At 39.8% G+C, this 22,034-nt stretch overlaps 1 protein-coding gene across 6 annotated transcripts in view; it reads left to right on the top strand.

Moving 5' to 3' along the window:
* The window catches only part of KALRN (kalirin RhoGEF kinase), a 427,958-nt gene that overhangs the window by 327,229 nt on the left and 78,695 nt on the right, over positions 1 to 22,034 (top strand). For 4 of the 6 annotated variants that reach the window (XM_077935010.1, XM_077935009.1, XM_077935018.1 and 1 more), the window contains 7 exons: positions 9,858 to 9,977; positions 12,318 to 12,536; positions 13,472 to 13,621; positions 15,372 to 15,486; positions 18,512 to 18,627; positions 19,621 to 19,743; positions 20,782 to 20,964. In XM_077935010.1, coding sequence (XP_077791136.1) covers positions 9,858 to 9,977; positions 12,318 to 12,536; positions 13,472 to 13,621; positions 15,372 to 15,486; positions 18,512 to 18,627; positions 19,621 to 19,743; positions 20,782 to 20,964 — 1,026 coding nt within the window. The remainder of the gene's footprint in view (positions 1 to 9,857; positions 9,978 to 12,317; positions 12,537 to 13,471; positions 13,622 to 15,371; positions 15,487 to 18,511; positions 18,628 to 19,620; positions 19,744 to 20,781; positions 20,965 to 22,034) is intronic. The other 2 variants (XM_077935013.1, XM_077935020.1) reach the window with 1 other exon arrangement.

Below are 22,034 nucleotides of genomic sequence, written 5' to 3' on the forward strand. Positions count from 1 at the left end.
GCCAATCAGAGCCATTTGTTGAAACTGCCCCTGATGTATCATGAGCAACTAAGAGGAGACGGGGAAGCAGAGGAATAGAAACATTTACACCCTTGTAACATATTGACAACTAACAGCCTTTTTTGTAACACTGGAGTAATATGATTAGTGTAATACAATCACCTGTTGAAAATGTTTTCACATTTAAAACTATGTTAAAGCTTCCAGACTGTCTTCAGGGGCAGCTCCACATGGAAGACATTACAGTGGTCATAAGACTCTTAGGGAAATCTATGGCACTTGTTTGTATCTGTAACTCATTCTGAACCTTTCCCTTTCTGATTTTAATTCTTATTCTTGCTTGGAAAACTATCTATATACCAATATATATTATCTGCCTTAAAATATTCCCTCAAAATTTCATTTTAAAGGAATTATTGCTTTAAAAGATGCAGAATGAGTCATGCTATTTCCATAGTGTGCTCCAACCATCTACAAACTTGTGCAGAGTAATCTAAAGCCCAAACAAAGTGTGCATGGATTTAGGAGTGAATTTTCAAACTGTTTCAAAAGAGATGTTAACAGCTGTGGTTCATTAAGAGTTTCTTTAGAGTTTCTTTAACGTTATTGGGAAGCCTTTCTCCCTCCAATGCTTTACAGCAAGCCCATAGTGAAAACACATTTTATTTGTTCAGCTGAATACTTTAAAAGTCAATTGATTATTAACCTGTGAATTATTACAGCTATAGCTTTCCCTGGAAAGAGCTGGGTTTAAATATATCACTGCCCTGTCATAAAGCGGCTGGATTTGGCTTCCTGTGGGATGAGTCATAATCAAAATCACTTAGTGAAATTGGAATTTATATTGATTTTGGCCTGTTGTTCGTTTCCAGTCCAGATCCAAATGGGTTTCCCTTTCACTTTAGAGCATCTGAGACGATGAATGGTCTCAAATCCATTACCAAATTGCCCTTGCTCTTAGGATTAGAGGAAGAGTGGGCTGCCACCAACCAATACCTGGTGCTTACTCAACTCAACTTTTGCTGATACAGTAGAAAGTCTGGAGAGCTCTAGAATGCCTACATGTGGTTGCATTTTAACATAATGGTGCTTGGAGATATCTGAAATTGTTTTTTTCCCTTCCCTTTCTCATTAGGAAAGTTTTCTGTTTTCAACAGTACATGCCATTGGCTTGGATGTTAAGGCAATGAGTTGAAACTTGGAGTAATTGGATATAAAGGATGTGTAATGTACTTGGGGGCTGACTCTCTCTGAAGAATACTTAATAAAATAGGTGGCTGGTTTTTCACATTCTCTTATGCTAAGACAGAGAGAGATAATTAAGGGTGTGCCTTCTACCATTATCTACCATATCATCTAGTTGTTTGTTTCTCCAAACTGTCCTGCCCAGTAGTTTTCCACTTTCTTCAAATGGAAGACTTTGCTTGGGCTGCCACCAAATATGTCTCTCCCCCCCAACCCCCCCCCCACAGCTACTTCTGACTACTCCCAGTTCTGACCCTTTATAGCATCTTTGACTGCTTAGTCTTTCATCTGCAAACCAGATCAAAAATAGAGGTCTAAGAATACCATGACGTGAAATATTACAGTACAAAACTGAGGCACTGAAGTGTCAAAAATTAGTGCTTCCTAGAATGTCAGATCAGGGAATAGAGATTCAGCCTGGTTCTGTCTCTGAGCCTGGATGCCCAGATTTCAGCAGTGGCAAGTAGTGGTTTTGCATAGCTGAGACTGGTGCACCTTTGAAGTTCCTGCCTAGTCATCTCTAGGGGGTTAGTCAGACATTAGGCAAATACCTCTTTTTCTTTTTTTAAAAGGCCTTTAACCTGTTGATGTTTTACTTTGGGTTTATTTCTCATCTGTACAAGTTTTTATGTGTTCTCGTTGGTTTTATCTTACTATTACTGGCTGTTCTTTAAAAATTTGTTTTATTGTATTTTTGTTATGATTGTTGTTAGCCACCTTGGATGCTATATGTAGAAAACTGAAATAATGGTGATGATGATATTGATAAAGTTTTTTTGTCTAAAATTATTTTCCACCATAAGTTCCAGGGAGGCATTCTTTTAATATGTAGCTATTTCAGTAGAAATGAGGACCAAACTATGTGTGATGTTTATCACATAGTTTGCCCAAGAGTGTAAACTTCTTCCTGCACAAAGTGCTATAATGGATGGCCAAATCCATATCAGGACCTTGGCATATCAGTTTCCTTTGCTGTCCACCATGGTGTCAGTCTGAATGAGGGGTCCCACATCTGCAATACCCATTTTTGGGGGGTATTCAATTTGTCTCAGTCAGAATGTCCCCCCTATATAAATTGTTGGTGTGGGGGCAGGCAGGGCTTATACAGATCAAGATTGTGGTGAGGGAAGCAAAGAGTTAAAGGGTTTGATCAGACTCCCACACTGGCAATTTATGAAAGCAAAAGCTTGAACTCAAGGGCAATATATGTCATAAGCATCATGTGTAGTTTGGCCCTTAGATCGGTGCAGAGAAAGTCAGAATTAAAACCAGTTATTGCAGCAAGAGCAATTACGATTCTTGAAAACTTGAGTCAAGTCAGGAGCTGACTTGACTCTGAGCATTCCACAGCATTATTCTGCTTTTTCATCAAAAAGAAAATTATTTAGTGCTTTTCTATGGGTCTTCAGGCTCCACTTAAATCCTGAGATATTTAATGTCTCCAAAAACTGATAAAATCTTCAATTTGGATGAAATGTCTGCCTAAAGGTTACTGCCTTTGTTAGTTTGTCTGTGCATTTAGAGATAATAGGCATATCTGTTACTTCATTGAAAGTGGTGATCAGAGAAGTGTCTGGGGAATGCATTAATCCATATACATAGTTTCTTGTTAAATGCATGTTAACACCACAGGAGCCTGTGCCAGCTAACAAGCATTTTGTGTAATGCAGATACATATTATTTATGCATATAAATGCTGATTTCCAGCCACATCCTAAGATCCAAATTTATGAGGTTAATGCTAAAAGGGCTTTTGAAGTCATTGCTTTGTTACCTATTATTTGTGGTGTATTTAAGGATGAGTTAACAAATCAGTTTTGGTTTCTCTCAGGTTCTTATTTTTCCAATCGTAAGTTCAGCTAGCATTTTCTTTAAAAGTCTGAATGCAAATTGATAACATTTCTGTGCATTTTTCTCCTAATATAAACATTTTTGTTTATATTGGTGCTTCACTGTATTATTAATGCTTATTATTATATGTATACCACTTATATCCCAAAATGGCTTCTATTAAATTAATACATAATAAAAATACACAATAACATTAAATCATCCTTAAAGTATACAATAAAACAATCAATTAAAAAGCATAACACACAATTAAAACACTTAAAAACAGTTAAAACTACAGGTCTGTTTTCAGAAGGCAGCAGAATGCCAACACTGATGGGGCTTCTCATATTTCAGCAGGGAGGGTAAACAGGCAGGCAAATCAGACACACTCCATCCAGTTCACCCTTTTCGATCTCAGTGATGCAAGCTAGTTTGGTTCCCTCATCCATTGATGGGTAAGGTCTTATTACTTACTGACAGGTGTTGCATAACAGCAACATCAGACTATAGAGCCTGGAGGATGCTGTTAGCCTGCATAAAGCTATATCCAGCTGCAAGTGCATGGCTTTTTATTAAGGAGTACCCAGTGTCATTTGTTAGAAGGCAGTGTGTAAATACTGTAAATGAATGAATAAAGTACCCAGGGTAGAGGAGTTACACAGCTCATTTTCTAGGTACTCTGTCCAGTGGAGGACAAGCACCTCACTTCACCTTAACAAAGGAAAGGTACACTGCGGCACATGTACTTAGAAGCACTGAGCCCAAATTTTCAAACTCTGGATGATGGAATGGAAATGTCTCCAACACTTATATCATATTTAAAGGTTAAATCTGCTAAACCTGGCCTCCTTAGTTGTACCAACATTTGTAGCCTTGAGGGGAAATTCAGCCCCCTCCTCAGCAGATAGATGAGAGAGATGCGGGTTGATGTGCCTCATTTCCTTGGCCAGCCCTAATGCTGGAATGTCTTTGCACAATTGTCCCTATTCTTACTGTGTTTATGGCAATTAAGCTAATGCCTGGATTTTCATGGGAGATTCCCAGAGAGAATGGGAAAAGGTACTAGATGGATACACAAAGCTATAGGAAAGAGGTTAATCCCTATTCCTTCGTTTTTCAGCAAACCCTTTAGGAGATTACTGTAACATTTCCTAATTGTAGTAGCTTAAATGCTCTACCCTATGATGATGATGATCAGCACAATCACTATTATCCCTGAATCCTCCAGACAAATTTCATTTACGAAGAGCTTTGCAAAGGAGGACATGTATTAAGTTTCCAAGATGATGTAAAGAGTAATTAATGTCTCTAGAAAATGTGGATGAGTAACTGCAAATTCCTTTATCCTATTTGCGTAAAGGCTCATCAGAACATAAAGGAGTTGCTGTAGTGTAGCAGAACAAATTTCTCATTCTGGCCACTAGTGGCATTTGTCCCACAACTAACAGCGCAATCCTATGCGTGGGAGAAGTTAACCCTGCTGACTTCAGTGGGACTACATGTATGTAGTTTCACGGTCTGAGTCATATGAAACCATTCTTGGCTTCAGATTTCATCCCCTGGAGGTGGTTCTCTTACTGTTGTTGACATCCATCTATCTTGGGAGGAGTGTACCTTTGAGGGTGAAGTCAAACTGTTGGAAGCTTGCAGTGCCTGCTGTGGCTGTAGAAATTGATGCAGGAGAGACATGTTTTGTTGCAGCTGGGGCAGATGAAGGCATCTGGTTTTGCTGTTGCAGATGCACCATGATGTTTCTCTTACTAGGCTGGGTGAAATAATGGCACTTTTGTGTTAAGGTAGCCATACAGCCAAAGTATCATTTGACATACATCTCAAAATCCATCATTTGTAATATATAAGGCCTATTGTCTATGAATGCATTGGCCCAAAGCAGTTTGCAGTATGAAGAAAGTCAAATTGTCACAGTAGATCTTCGTCTGTTTCAGTTTGCTCTCATGAAATGACGCCTCATTTCTTCTCAGGCTATGTAAAATGTACAATTCCTGATGCAAGTGCAAATTTATCTAGCAAGTGAAAAATGATAGTGTATGGACTCCCCACAGTTTTGTTGCATCAAGCTTACATCCCAATTGTATAGGGCAAGTATCAATATGTGGTAGATCAAGACTAATCCAAGTGTTATCTATTCTACATTTAAACAATGAAATGTATATAAGGAAGGGGGAGGAATGTTGCAGTCATCTTATGTACTGTATCTAAATATCATTGGCTTGAGAACTGCACCAACTATTTAAAGAGTGGGAAGTTGAAGTGTCATTTTTATGTATTATGCACACATGCAATGACAACTTGAGGTTTTGTCAACATGTCAACAAAATGAAGAATGACCCACAACACCACTCCATGTTGCTAAACTCACCAACCAATTTTGCTGTTGCATGCAACATTTAGCTGCCTTTCCTGTTGCTAGAACAGGCAGGTGTAAAATTAAAATAAAATGGGCTGCTGTGCTGATCGCTAGTCTACATTTTAGGGGTCAGTGCAAGGGACACGGGTGGAGCTGTGGGTAAAAGCCTCAGCGCCTAGGGCTTGCCGATTGAAAGGTCGGCGGTTCGAATCCCCGCAGCGGGGTGCGCTCCCGCTGCTCGGTCCCAGCGCCTGCCAACCTAGCAGTTCGAAAGCACCCCTGGGTGCAAGTAGATAAATAGGGACCACTTTCTAGCGGGAAGGTAAACGGCGTTTCCGTGTGCGGCTCTGGCTCGCCAGAGCAGCGATGTCATGCTGGCCACGTGACCCGGAAGTGTCTCCGGACAGCGCTGGCCCCCGGCCTCTTGAGTGAGATGGGTGCACAACCCTAGAGTCTGTCAAGACTGGCCCGTACGGGCAGGGGTACCTTTACCTTTATACACTGTGCACAATTGTGTGTACTGCAGCTCTGAAGTTGTTTTCTTTCTTTTAAAAAAAAGAAAAGAAAAACAGTTGGTGTACATTTTGAACAAAGAATTGGGTGTAGTGCTTCATCACTGTTACAAGACTCAAATACTTCCCCAATGGCTTTATAAAAAGTATGTGATTTGGATAATAGTAGGTGGTTAAACACACACACTATTGCTCAAAACTACCTTTTCAGAATGTGTTTTTAAAGTATTATTATTATTAGCATTAGTGTTGGGGCTGCATCACACAAAGTTGCAGTGAGGGACTATCACTCAATAGTGGACCTCATGTTTTGCATGCAGAGAGTTCCAGGTTTGGTATCTGTCATCTGCAGGCAGTACTTGGAAAGTCTCCTCTTGGAGTCCCTGGAAATCTGCTGCCACTCACTGTAGACAATACTGAGCTACATAGACCAATGGTCTGAGGCAGCTTCCTACATTTATGCATCCCAGGTGATTTTTTTTGGGGGGGGGGAATTAATCATGACAATATTCTTTTGGCAACTGGCCAGAATGTGCGTGTGTGCGCGCACGCATGTGCTGATGGTGGCTTCTCATTTTGCTTTGTTGCTCTTTAAGATACATTTTCCATAAATTTGGTATGATCCTGTCAGTGTGAAACAGTTTCAACAGAAAAGGGAGTGGGATTGCTTGCCCACATATGACAGAAAATAGGAGTGCATGTTCCTCTTTTGTTTCAACTCCCCAAAGTTAAGAGTTTCCTTAAATCACATTCTGGTGACTGAAACTACTGTTCCTTTTGGGAGGGTACCAGACCATCATTAGGAGAAGCCACATTATGCTCTTTCAGTTACAGTGGTACCTCGCAAGACGAATGCCTCGCAAGACAAAAAACTCGCTAGACGAAAGGGTTTTTTGTTTTTTGAGCTGCTTCGCAAGACGATTTTCCCTATGGGCTTGCTTCGCAAGACGAAAACGTCTTGCAAGTTTGTTTCCTTTTTCTTAACACCGTTAATACAGTTGCGACTTGCCTTCGAGGAGCAACTCATAGAACGCGATGTGGTAGCCTTTTTTGAGGTTTTTAAAGACTTTGGTGATTTTTGAAGCTTTTCCAAAACTTTCCCGACACCGTGCTTTGCAAGACGAAAAAAATCGCAAGACGACAAAACTCGCAGAACGAATTAATTTCGTCTTGCGAGGCACCACTGTACGTATTTTTAACTAAAATCTCTCCAGATTGTACTTACTCAAATCACTGTTGAACTCACTTCCTTATTTTTTAACCCTCACCTTGCATTGGTGGGTCTCTCTACACAGTATGTTTCCCAATAGTTAATTCAATTCTACAGTCCTCATTAAATGTTTATTCTAGACTCTCACTAATCCAGACCATCTGCTTGTAGGGATCAGTTTAAGGGCTATGTAAAAAGACATTTTTAAAAAAGGTTATCAGTGTAAACAAATCAATTAATACTGTAGGCAGATGATCTGGCACTGGTGGCCTTTATTCCGTAAGCCATGGGTTATAAACTTATCCCAGACTGCATTTAGTGACTTCAGATTGATTCTCAGAGCTGGCCCTGATTTTGGTGACTGAAGGTGATCTGGGATAATTTATATTGTAATCCTGTTCACTGTGTTATTTACACTTCTTGTCTGTTTAAGTCAGTAACAAGCCAGACAGTTAGAAGCTGGTGATGCAGAAAAGATATTGATCACCAAGTAGCTGGCAATTAGACACAGAGTTTCATATTCTTGGTATTGATTAGTTGTGCTTAACCGTAGGCTCACATAGTAACAAAACTGCAATAGCAATGCTGGTGGTGAGATAGAGAGAAGCTACATTAATGCCCCCCACCAAAAAACAACAACAAAGAAAACCCCAACCTAATGGAGTTACTGTGGAACTCAGAAGCTGTTTGAAATACTTATAAAACTTTTTAGCTAACTTGAATCATTTCATACACCATGTATTCCTCAACAATTTGGAATCAGTTGTTCTCTGGTGTTATATCTCTCCCCAACCTTTCATTTTTTAAGAAAACATACCCCCACCCCCAATTCCATTACATCCTGTATGTACAAAGCAAACCCACTACAAAGTGCTGCACAGGTCAGTTGGACCTCAAAAACAGATTCTGTCCTTAGGGTTAAATTCTATCCCGAGCTGGATTTATCTTTACATAGAAGTTTTAAACGATTTCATAATGCAAATTTTCAAGAGTTGTTTCTAATTTATCATAGATATTTTTGAGGTGGTGGAAATTTCTTGAGGTATCTTTTTGTAGGGGTAGATGTTAGCTATTGGGATACATTGGACCCCTTCCATTATTTACTTTGAGTTCAGTAACTCACCTGGCATTTTGGTGGTTTTCAGATTTGTTTTCTCCTTGTTTTTTCTGTGAGCCTAGTTTTTCACCTATGCATCTCTCTTATTTTTTTTACAGGGCTTTCTTTACAGAGGAATTTAAGTTAATATTGTGAGGCCTAGTGTACCCCAATAGCTTTTGGGGGGTTTTTTTGTTGCTTTTTGTGGAATGTGATACCAATTAAATCAAATTTGGCATTAAACTGGATGGCGGGGTAGGGGTGGTGATGGATTTATTGAAGATCCCACTTGCAGAATCTGCAGTCAGCGCCTCCATGCAAACAGGTGTAATTGAAACATATGGACTAGTTACTTCTTTTCGTTTCTAATGACAACTGATTTCTTTAAGGATGGTAAATTGTGGTGATGAGAGCAATATATGATGTCCTGGGGGGGTAGTTTCATGAGTCTCAGCTGGAAAGGGGATTGCAGTAGGGCTGCTAGTGAGAATATTGAACAGAAGCCATTGGATTTCATGTAGTTAATAAACACTTTTGATCGTGAAATACTGTAAAGATAGGCTGTTTCTATTTGTGAAATGGATGATCTGTTTCTATATAGACAAGAGAAAAAAGAAAAAGAAACTCAGCATTTTGCAGCACTGTTTCCAACTATTGTAATAACTGTTCTAGCAAGTTACTGGGAAAATATATCTAGAAGTGTAAATATTCAGCATGGGAACTTGCGTTCAGAATTAAGTTGCATTCTTACCCATTAAGCAATGGATGACATCTGGCAAGTGAGCCACGTGTGGTGCCTGAAGCTATTATGTGACCCACGGGCTCTTATTAAAATCTGAAGAATCTCATTTTCAATTAAAATCATAAAGTAAGTTTCTAGGCCTCAGAGGTACAAAGATGTACATTTAAGATGTAGTGCCAAAATGCTAAACAGCTGGCATCAAAGAAGCAAATAAAAGATACCAGTTTATTGATTTTCAATTCTCATGGTTCCTTCATCCATATAGTAACATTTTCTAAAAGCCAAATAGAACCTTTCATATTTTAAAGTAACAGTTTAAGACTTCATGAATAGCAGAGAAAGTAGAGCAGGAAAATTTCTTTAAAATATTAAAATAGTATGCCAAAACCAACTCAGGGCAGGTACTTTTGGTGAGATTTGGCCCATCTCAGGGGAGAAAAATTGTTCGTAGGTAAACTGTATATGCTACATATGCACAAATATTGAGTTTCCATAAGCAAAAATAATATTTTTAGTGAAAGAATACATGAATGAGTTGTCTAAAGTGTGTGTGTGTGTGTGTGTGTGTGTGTGTGTGTGTGTGTGTGTGTTGAGTGCACCACAGGAGCTACTGTAAATACATGCTTGTCAATAAATGGCTTGTGGCCATTGTCCTCGTTGGACTGGGTGTGCTTAGGACTCCAATCTTCTGATTTGGTTTCAGACTGTCTTTCAACTCAAGTAACTTAGAACATGCTGTGTGAAGCATAATGGTGAAGAAGAACACATCTGAGGTACAGAGCCCTTTGGCTTAACTATGCTAATCAGAGGTTATCAATCAAGGTGTCTTTTCTTTCTTTCTTTTCTGGCAGGTCCTTGGCTGGATCCGGAATGGAGAATCAATGCTCAATGCCAGCCTTGTCAATGCAAGTTCACTGTCAGAAGCTGAGCAGCTCCAGAGAGAGCACGAGCAGTTCCAGCTGGCCATAGAGGTAACCATAATAGGCACGTTCGGATTTCCCTTTCTGCAAAGATGAGGCCACCTCCTTGGGCAGAAATTTAATGGTGATGAAAGTGCAAAAACAAGATGCTATTTAACAGTGGGAGGAGACTACAATTGTAACAGATAATTTACTATCAATAGCTAAGCTTTCCTGTTACTTGACAAAAATCACAATACACGAAGAAGCTGCTCATTTCCCATACCACCTTTGTAATTCCTTGCAAATGGTTCAGCAAAAATATAAACTAACCCCCCAAAAGGCAAATACTCATGGAAGTGAACTTAAAGATTGGAGCATTGGATTTCTTTTAAGCCTTTACAAAACTTGAATAGCACCTCTATCTACCTCTGCGTTGGGCGTTTATAGGTTTTGATAGGCAATACTACTGATAGAAACCTCTTATCCTCTTACAGGCTTGTTTTGTTGGTTGGAGAGGAATTAGGTTAAGGGTGCATTTACGCACATACACAGGCCTGTCAAAGCATCAGTCTGATTTGCTGCAGCAGAACAAAAGTTCAGAGGTTAAATAGGCACTGACTGGAATGAATATGTGAGGGCCAAAGAAGTATGCAGTGAGCATAAATTGTGTCATTATTTAGTTCAGCAACACTGAAGGTCCACAGGTTCCTCACCCTTGGCTTGAAGACTGGGACAGATAGTCAAAAGCAGGAGAGCAGTATGTACCCTGCTGTATTAGTCACTTGGAAACATTTGCCATTTATTTATTATGTTTATATCCTGCCTTTCTTTTAAGGAATTCAAGGCAGCATACATAGTTCTCCATGCTCCTCCATTTATCCTCATAGTAACCCTGTAATGTAGGCAAGGCCAAGAGATAGCTATTTCTCTGCATTAGGTAACCCTTGTTACTTAGAGGTTTGTAGTTTTCCACTCCAGTATTTGCTTATGGATGGAGTCAGAGGTACTAGAAGTGACTGTTCACTTTAGTGGTTGTAATAACATGGCACCATGGTGGTGGTTCTTTTTTTAATTCCCATCTGCAAAATGCAATGTCAAGTTAAAGCCTTCATGGGCTAGAATAGTCATCCAGGGTGGGTTTTTTAAAGTCTGTTTTTTCTCACATTAGTAGCAGTCACATATGCACACAAATAGCTCAACAGGGGTGGGTCCAAAGTGACTTTTATTGTCATATGTGAAAATACCGTAAATTAAAAACAAACAAACCAGGAAATTGTATTCCCCCCCCCTTCTGATTCATCTGAAATAAATTAGCTTTGTCTTGGTATATGACCATTGTTGATGTTCTTGGAACTTCCCATAGCAGGAATAAATAAGTCACTTTTCTGTATTAATCATCTCTTAATGAGCATCTGACAAGACTTTACATTATCCTGCCATATTGGCAAACCCCAAAGGGAAGGGAAGCCTTTTATCATCCAGTGGAGGAGGTTACCATTCAGCTGCATCTTGGCAGCCTTAACCAGGCACCTCTGTGGAGCAGAATACACATTTCCTGTTAGCACAGCTTTCCACACTTCAGAGATGCTTGTACATGGTATTAACTAAGAGGCCCACAGTGAGACATAGGTTCTCACGCTGCCAATGGGAGAAAAGAATTTTGTTCAGATATGGGAATACCAGATTAAATATTGATGGTCCTTAAAATTTCAGCATGTAACTAGTATCCAGAAAAGCATACAGTGAGGCAGGGAAGGTCTAACTGTTGATGGGGTTTCCATTGCAAATTCTTTGACATCTTTTTTAAAAACAAGCATTCTCATTATTATCTGGGCAGCCACCCCCAACTAATGGTATCTGGGAATTTTCAGAATGTGTATGTATATATGGGGTGGGGGGTTACTGCTTTTTATGCACTATGCAATTCAACATGGTGTTAGAAGAAACTTTTGAACTAATTTTCAAGTTTAGGGGTTTAAAAGGCTTGATTTATTGCAGTGAACAAAACCTGTATTGTGGCCATACTTCCTAAATTATCTTTCTTAAAATGGTCCTAATAGTGTTGTACGTTCCAGGGTTGTGAGGAGGGAAAATAACAAAGATTTTAAAGCAGTGATTGCGTTAGAAGTGTAGTGGAAATTATTAATAATGCCGGTGTTACCTTTGTTTAAAAGCTGCCTTGAATATTTCATAGAAGAACGGGGTATAAATATTGATAATAAATCAGGAATAAAAATAAATATGCCCGTATGAATCTGCAAAATGTTTAGTGATGAGAATCTGTTGGTTGTGGAAAACACTAAAAATGTTTCATTCTCTCGCATTTTCATTCTCACGCTTCACTTCACCTCTTTTTACCATATGTCTGGCACATCTGTACAAATCTCTCTTTCCTCCCCTCATACACAGTCCCTCTTTCATGCCACTTCCTTGCAGAAGACGCACCAGAGTGCCCTCCAGGTGCAGCAGAAGGCGGAGGTATTGCTGCAGGCTGGGCACTACGATGCTGATGCCATAAGGGAATGCGCAGAAAAGGTGGCACTGCACTGGCAGCAACTAATGTTGAAGATGGAAGACAGGCTGAAGCTGGTTAATGCATCTGTCGCTTTTTATAAAACCTCAGAGCAGGTGAGCCGAATGATGTGCAGTGATACTTGTAACTATTTAAAAAATCCCATAGTATTCATTGTCATAACATTTTATTTAGGGCAGCTGTGAATTCAAATCTCTGAGCTAGCCACATCTTTATATTGCCCACATATTCATTGATGCTGTCTGAATCTTACATAGTCCTAGATTGAGATTCATTAACTACAAATCCCAGGATTTGGGATCTCCTCCAAACCTCCAAAGTTTTGAGCCAAAACAAATTTTAAGCTTTTGGCTCGGCCTTCTCCACAATGGATGCATATTGTTGCTCAATGTACTATATGAAAGTGCATTGACAGTGAGTGTGGTCAACATCAATTCAGACTGTATTACCGATACATGAATTTCCTGTATGAATAACTTAACTACCTGCAACCCAGGATTTTCCTGCATGGTTTGAGCACAATAACCTAAACAATTAAAATACATCTCAAGCCATTTCCAAGGCATCAGTCCTAAATTCGATGCCCTTGACTCACAAATAAGAGAACTGGCTAGCTCAGCACCATAGCTGACAAATGCTGACTTGTTGCCCCACTGTCAGCTGGGCAGACAAAGAGACCATTTCATGAGACCAGGTGAGTCTCAAACCTACAAATCAGTATATTATTTTTCTTCTGTAGTTTTAGCACAATTTGGAATCCTAAAGTTCTGCATCATTAAAAATCCACATTAGGAAATAGGCTTCATCAGCTACAGGGCCAAATTAGGTTGGAATTTTCTCTTTAAAAGGTCAATTAATATTTCCCAAACTAATATGTTCTGAGTTAGGAAGCCCATATAACATTTGTCTGTGAATCTCTCCTTTTCTTGTCTTTTGTTAGCTTTCTAGGTTAATGGACTTGTAGTAGTTTTTCTATGTTTCTGGATGTAGCTTTTATAGCTGAAGTACTGTGTCCTGACTTATACCTCAGGTTTGCAGTGTGCTAGAGAGTTTGGAACAGGAATATCGAAGAGATGAAGACTGGTGTGGAGGTCGGGATAAGCTTGGACCAGCATCTGAAATAGACCATGTCATCCCCTTAATCAGCAAACATCTGGAACAAAAAGAAGCCTTTCTCAAGGTCTGTTGTAGTCTTCCTCTTTTCTGTAGTTGTTTTTATTTTTTGGTAACTGAAAATAGCTGTGGTGGAAACCTGTCAGCAGAGCATGCAGATGATGTTCTGTGCACTGTCATTTCCATATAGAACATACCTGAATATAATTTTATGGGAATCATAAGAACAACACAGTTTTTGCATGCAGTCATAGTGTAGCTTTTCTCTAAATGTTTTATGACTGGACAACTTGCACAATCTTTCTCCAGAATAGAGATTTCCCAATTCCTCCCCCCACCCAATCCTCATTTTGACAGTCAGTTCCAATATTACAAAAATGGATATTCTGCCCATACAAGTGGCTGCTTCCACAGGCAGTGTAATGTGGGACCAATCAGCTTGCTCCTTCCCTTTCATGGCCTGAAAGAATTACAACTTGTGATTTTTTTTCAATTCATGGAAGGGAACAGAAGAGCTCATATTAAGCTGCTGTGCTAATGTTACATCCTTCACATGAATAGCCTGCTCATGTGGGCAGTGCCTTGTGCATTGGATTCCAGTGCCTCATTTGAGCCAACTCTTTAGTGTTGCAAAAGGCCAGGTACAATTAGCAGATGGAGAGACAAGGGTTTGTAATGTTTCATTACTCTTTGGCATTAAAAAGGAGTAGAGGCCTACTAACCAAGCATGAGAGAATGTGGCTTTGAGCAGATATCAGTAGTTGGTTTTGTTTCTGGGTAGATGTGAGGGCAGGAACAACTGTTTTCTTCTGCCCAGGGTCTTCTAAGCAGCATTCATATTGAAAGGGTAAAGAACTCAAGGTGCATCTTTTCTTCCTGCCCTTATTGTTTCCCTTTCTCCCAGATCTCATTTATCTGGCTCAAAGTAGCTGCAGTTGGAGAAAAAGTTCAACACTCAGTAGTCAAGCACATGATTTACATGCTGACAGTAGTACGATTCAATTCCAGGAACTGCTAGTTAAAAGGAATTCAGAGCTGGAAAAGATCACTACCTTTTGACTTATGAGAACTGATTCCAGGCAGGATTGACCAGAGGAACAGACAATGTGGTACCCTCCAGATGTTGCTGAATTAGAACTCACACCATCTCTGATTGCTGGCCATGCTGGCTGGGGCTGTTGGGAGTGTCCACTGTCATCTGGAAGACACTGCATTGGCTGTCTCTGGGATACATGGTACTGTGGCATATTAACAATTGTTCTGACTAGGATATGGCAAGGATAAGGATAAGTTCCTGGCCGCTGTATATTCTGTTCCAGGAATGCAATGGCAAGAAGTGACTGACCTTTCTTCCATGTATCCCTAGATCTTCCCCTCAGCAAGCCATAGCTTGTATATAAATGTTAAATAATTCTTAACACCTTTGCTTTTCAAAGTTGCATACAGATAATGTAATGGTATGTTTTTGAAAGACTGCATTCCAGAATAAATCAACTGTCACCTTCTGGAATAAAGATCAAGATGTACAATCTCCCACTAGCGGTGTTATGCTTTTGCTTTTCTACTGGAATCAGCCAATTTTTTCCACATAGCATTTTCTCTCATATCATACCCATTCCCAAGATGATGGATGTGTGTGACTGCAGTCTGAGTTTCTCAGTGTTTTCTCATGCACGTCAACATCCTTCAGAGGTCAAATGAGAAAAGAAGCTCATGTCACAGTTCAGTGGTTCCTCTGTGTTTTCTTCTCCTGATTCACTTGTCAAAAGGGTAACTGTTGTGCTTGGGGGTGGGGGGGTGTTGTTTACTGCCCACAGGCCTGCACACTAGCACGAAGGAATGCAGAAGTGTTTCTCAAGTACATTCACCGAAACAACGTCAGCATGCCAGGGGGAGTGGGCCATACGAGGGGACCTGAGCAACAAGTCAAAGGTCAGTGTGTTTGTTGGGGAGATGCATTAATGGAATGGCAGCTTGGCTTTAGAAATGTACCACACACCCATGGATGACACTTGTGCTCACCACTGATGCTTCCTTACACCGGATTAAATTTGCCACATAATAATTACAGGTGCACCTTTTCTGCTGGACAGAATAAGATTAGAATACAAGCAGATGGTATGAAAATGACAGCGTCTTTTTCATTTCTGTGCTGGCTCAGAAAACTTAGGAGTGGATCTAGTGAAGTGTTTTGCATATAAATTTACCAGTGTGCCATCATCTGTCATTAGAACAATAGAAATTCCATTAAACCTATAGGCAATACTTCCCCTATTAGTATGTTTAGAGTATTTTTAAAAGTAGTAGTCATTAAGATCCTTTCTCTATTACACCTATCACGTGCTTCTTTCATATCAATCCATACTTTAAGCCTGCACTTCAAAATGTGTCAGGGTGTGGGTACTAAAATCATAGCAGGGTCAAGCTTCTTTAAGCTATCTCATTTTACTACCCATTATCTAAGTGATGCCCTGGTAGTCATTTGAATTGTTTTTAAAAAGCAAAAGAGTTAAGAGGAGAGCAGTGATGGATTTGTAGGAAGGTTACTGTACATATACAGATCCCTTCTTATTTCCAGACTGCCTACAGGTGTAAAAGAGAAACCATCCCATCTGATTCAGAGCTTAGTTATGGAATCTGAAAGCAATTAATTACTAATCTAATTTGGGGCGGTGGGGGGGGGGAGAAAGTCTGAAAATGTGGGCAGTTCATTAGTTTAGCTACAAAGAGCTGCAGTAAATAGTATTTCCTTCTGTTGAAAGGACAATCCCTTAACTCCTTCCACTTCAGGAAACAGTGGGCAGAAAGTATCTGTCTCATACTACATTCAAGGACAGAACAGGTTATTATACTGGGTTTGTTTGTTTTTTGGCATTTGGAGCTATAGCAGAGTATTAATCAGGCTTCCATACCACCCTTCTTCTTCCAAGACAAGCCAAAATTGAAATTCACAACGTGATCACTTTTCTCAGAGTTCAATGTCTGCTTCTCTTTCTTAGCTATTTAGCCACAGTGACCAATAGAATGACCTTCTTATGCTTGCCTCTTTCATATGTTCAAATGAACATGGGCTGCTGTGGTGATGATACATTCTTGGAGGAGTCTGGGGTGATGCATCCCCTGCTTTCTTTTGTAGCTGTAATCCACCAGTTGCTAATCTGTTCCTTGATTCTGTGAGGAGCTGATAAAAATGAACTAAAGTAAATCTGCAGAACTAAGCCATTTTTCATCTCTGATTGGATTACTTTTAGAGCTGTAGAAAAGAACAGATCAATGACAGTGTAGGGCAATAATAATTATGTAGTTTGATACTGAGTGCGCCATACAGTTGCTATCACTAAAGGGGTTGAAAATGCTGCAGCCTAACATAAAATCTGTACTTTAAAAATATATATTTCTTTGGTTAATATTGCTCAAGAACTCAAAAAAAGAGTCTGCACTCGTATACATGAGTATCTTTTTTTTAAAAAAATGCACACACAATTAAGATGGGTTCTTAAGATACAGTTTTAGGGAGAAGGCTTACTAAAATATATGGAACTGTTTATACATGTTAAGCAATAGACATAAACTTTAGGCAGCCTCTCACATTGTCATTTTAAGACATAAGATATTTCCTATGAGGAGACAAGCAAGGAGAGTAGGCTACTTTACGCAGTGGATATAGGTCCTCTTATTATTTTTATAAATATATTTCTATACCACTGTAACATGAAAATATAACACAGCAGTTTACAACAATATAAAAACATAAAAACAACCAATAACACCATAAAAGTAAAAATACTAGCACATTTACAAAACTAAGCAGGGTCCAGTATGGTTTCAAATGGGGACTGCAAGTTGAGATTCCTGCATTGCGTAAGGTTGGACTAAATGACCCTAGGGTCCCTTCCAACTCTTATGATTCTGTGATTCAGGATTAAAACAAAAAACCAATATCAATAGACCATTGTAGGGGATATACACTTAGTTGCCTTAATTAGTAAGCTTGGCTGTGACAGACAGAAAAAGCTGGGACATTCTCTTTCACTCGCCCCATAGAATTTTATTTAACTGAAGCTTGCACAGAAGAATCTGTTGGTAATCCCCCCTATTAATTAGTGAACCAGAATATGAGTTGAATTTGCCCCCTTAGCCACCAAAATGTCCTGGACTGGTCCTTGCTTGTACCTCAAAAGAATCCCGTTAGAATGTTTCATTTGTGAGTCTAGAGACAGCTCAAGGATATGTACCACAAGAACCTCTTGCAGCCCACCTTTCAGATTTCAGTTCTAAGAAATCAATAATGTGAGCTGAGCATTCTGAAAAAGTCATAGGACTGATTTTAGGGGAGGCTTTGGTGACCTAAAATTGTAATACCATTGAACAAAGAATAAAGATGCCTCTCTGGAATAGAACTGTATGGCAGAATCGTCAAATACCTTTTGTTTTAGTATAGTATGTCCACCCCAGGCCTAAGACATCACTGACTGTGCTCCAAATAAATGTTGTATAAGTGAGCAGGTGAGTGTGGGAAGTACAAGGTAGACATTTGTGAGTCTGGCCACTATTGGTGCCAAGGCATGGTGCTTGTTCCTTCTGCATTTACGAGGATACATTTAATGACTGGGTATCTAAACTGTTGTCAGCTGCATGACTTGTAATTGTTCCCCCACTCCCGTTGCTTGGGCTTTGAACAGTGTGGTCTGAAGTGCTCTGCACTGTATCTGTATCTATGTGTTGGGAATATAATATTTTTTCTGTTGATTTTTGTCCACACACCCTTAGTGAGCCCCTTGTGTTAAGGACTGCCCACTCTCTGCTATTTTGTTTTTTTCAGTTAACTCTGAAGTGCTTCATACTAGGGAGCTTATATATCACTGTGATGGAGTAGCCAGTTGAATTTGCATTGACTTACGTCTGCATGTACTCACTGAGCCACTGAGGGTAACGACCATCCTCCTTTTCTCCGCAGCCATTCTGAGTGAGCTGCTGCAGAGAGAGAACAGAGTTCTTCACTTCTGGACCTTGAAGAAACGGCGATTAGATCAGTGCCAGCAGTATGTGGTCTTTGAGCGTAGTGCTAAGCAGGTAGCTTAATAAAACTCTGCTTTCCCCTCTTGTTCTGTTGTTACGGCTGACAGGTAATAATGGACTGTGTAATAGATTAGTTGTGGGGAGGGTTGTATCTCAGGGACTGCAGACTTTGCATTATGAGACCCCATGTTCAATCCTTTGCATCAATCAAGATTGGAAAACTTTTTGTTATGAGCTGCCATGTTCAATCCTTTGCATCAGCCAACACTGGTAATGACCCTGGAGAGTTAGTTTCAAACCTGACACTAGTTGAAACTGACAGTGTGAGCTGGATAGGCCATTGGCCTGAATAAGGCTGCCAGACTGCAAACCAGAAATAAACATGTTGCCTTGTACATGCTGTGGGAGATGCTGTGGGAGAAATTGTTAACTGCTCCCACCTGTTTCTTTCCTGGGTCTCCTAGCAGTTGGTCTCAGACCTCATCTGTTGTAGGGCAAAACAGAAGTTCTCCTTGTTTCAGTAGATGGAGAAGAAGGGTGAGCCTATATTTGGGGTGGTGGTGGGGAAGCGGATGTGATGAGAAGCCTAACATTGGCAACCTCTCACACTGCGTCTGCACTGCAGTGATCTCTGGTCTGAAGTCTTGCAAGACTACTACGGTCAAGATCAAGCAAGGAGTCTCATAGCACCTTAAAGACTAACAAATGTATTACCTCTTCAGCTATTGTGAGCTCAAGTCTGTTTTGCCAGATGCAAGGAAAAATATATCATGTGTAAGTGTCTGTGATCACATAAAATTCAAGGCAGTGGACAATCAGTCCATACTGTTTTACATTTTGCTTGCTTGTTTACTGTGTAAAGTGTTGTTAGACTTGAATTTGAGGCCTGCCTGTCAGGCTTCTTCTTTTCTGAGGGCTAGTGGTGCTCTTCAACTGCAATAGAACTTGAATAATTAATTTTGAAATATGCCAATGAGAACTGGTTGCATGGGTGAAAGCAAGTCACCTTGTTTTTGTTCATTTGGTCCCCCACCCTCCCATTTGTAGGCCTTAGACTGGATTCAGGAAACAGGAGAGTATTATCTTTCTACTCACAACTCTACTGGGGAATCAGCAGAAGAAACTCAGGAACTTCTGAAAGAATATGGAGAATTCAAAGTACCTGCCAAGGTAAACCCTACTATTGATTTTATAATTTCATGAGCTTCCTTTGGTAGTTTCAGTTAAGGAAATGTAGTAAATGTATACAACTCACAGGATTTAGTCTCAGTTACACTATTACTTATCTACATGCATCATTTATTACTAAATAAATGTATAACATGATATATTTAATAGCTCTGAATGTTATAAATGCACCTCCCCCCATTTTGAACTATATGGCTGAGATCTAAAAATAAAAATACTAATAATGCAATCTTATCTGTGTCGAGTCCCATTGAGTGTATATAGGATTGCAGACTCACAGGCTCACAGAAGGGGCCTGTTTTCCTTTGGATGCTCACTCCATGCATTATCACATACGTCTTTTAAAACTCACTTCAAATCCAAAAGGAGCTTGTGATGTGGCATGGAGAACAATTTCTTGAGCAAAACAACTCTAAAGCCCCCTTTTGCTAATGGAGCTAGTTTCAGAGTTCTCTTGTATACTGACCAATGATATTAATTATTTCAGAATTATTTCAGAATGACCTCAGAATATTCTGCCCTTGTTTTCTAAATTCCAATATCTGCCTGTTTGGGGACATCAAGCTCTGCAGTCCCCCTGCTATCACTTTGTACCCACATCCCCATGCTCATCTCTTCCTGACAGGTTCCATTCCTGTCTGCCGCAGTGTCCATTTGAAGAAAAATTCTGACCAAGCAGGTCAAAATTAACACCCATAAGCAGAATGGTGCTATCACTCTCTGCTCACATTGCCACTTTCAAAAGATTGCTTCAGAACTAAACAATTCTGCAAAGTATTGCAAACTGTAACAACTAAGTTCCATTGAGTAGTAGTGAGTGGCAGTGGGAAATTCAGAACCATTTTAGATAATAAATGAAAAGATTGCACTCCACCTACACTATGTCTCCAAAGATCTCAGGAACATTTTGTGTTAGTGATGCTTGTGAAGAATACGAGGTCCATATGGTTATTATGTGAATGAAAATTGAACAAAATGTCCATGGAAGATATGATAACCAAGGAAAACTCTTTTGGGCAGCAAACCAAGGAGAAAGTGAAGCTTCTCATTCAGCTGGCTGATAGCTTTGTAGAGAAAGGGCATACTCATGCCACTGAAATTAGGAAATGGGTTACCACCGTCGACAAACGCTATCGGGACTTTTCACTGAGGATGGGGAAATACCGCTACTCTTTGGAAAAAGCTCTTGGAATCAATACAGAGGTACTGTAAGTCACATGTTTTGCTGACATACTTTAAACAAATGAAGAAACCTTAGAGGAATTAGAACTCTCTTATGTGAAAATGCTTCCATGCATTACATAGCCAGCCTTAACTTGCAGTGGTATAACACAGAGCACACTCGGTGTGGATTTTGTGACACAAATTTGTTCCTTTGTGATACAAAGGCTAGACAAGATGACAGGGGAATGATTGGTTGGGTGCCAAGGAAGTTGCTATAAGGAGTAATCAAGTAGACTTCCAGGTATAAATTCATGTAGATGATGATCAGTCAACATAAGACAAAATGGTAATTCATTCAAAATAGCAGGGCAAATCAATTATTAATCTGTAATTAATTCTTAGCTGGTGCTACTTGTGAAAAGCTGCAGACTTTACTGGGCTGCACATGGCCTGTTACATGGCTTTTCATGTTTATGGCACTGGCCTTGTGTATGTACATGTTTGACTTGAGTCCCACAGAGCTAAATGGATGCTATTCTGGGTAAATCTATTGTTTTGCAGCCCATTCTGTTACAGCCAGCAGGACATGTGAAGAGCTGATTTAGGTTACCATGTATAAGCCAGGGCAGTGTTAACTTTTAATTATTGCCTCAAAAATTCACTTCAAAACCATTCAAGTGAGAAAGAGGGATTGGATCCTAATTTCCATATGTGAGTACCTCTGACAGTCACCTTCACCTTCTTGCTATGGCCATTTTGGCTCCTAAAATCTGCTCCTGAAGATTGGGAGGCCTTCTGGAATAGGATGGGATGCCGTGAAGCTGACTGCAGCAGAAAGGGAGGATTGGCAAAATTGGGCACTTACCTAGTGCAAGCAGAAGTGTGCTTCTACTCACACAGGGCTCAAAGCCAATGTTTTTGTACAGATATGGTTCATTTGAATGAATAATGCAATAAAGATGTACCAAGTAAATATCATTTATGAAATTTGAGCAAATGCTGTCATTTGGGGAAAGTAGAGTACAACCCTCAGAGGCAATATTGCAGAGCAAAATGTGTCTGCTTGCTGCCACCACTGATGTGTCCCAGGATTCCCATGAGGAAAGCCA

Source organism: Podarcis muralis, chromosome 1 (genome assembly GCF_964188315.1).
Source record: "Podarcis muralis chromosome 1, rPodMur119.hap1.1, whole genome shotgun sequence".
Lineage (NCBI taxonomy): Eukaryota > Metazoa > Chordata > Lepidosauria > Squamata > Lacertidae > Podarcis > Podarcis muralis.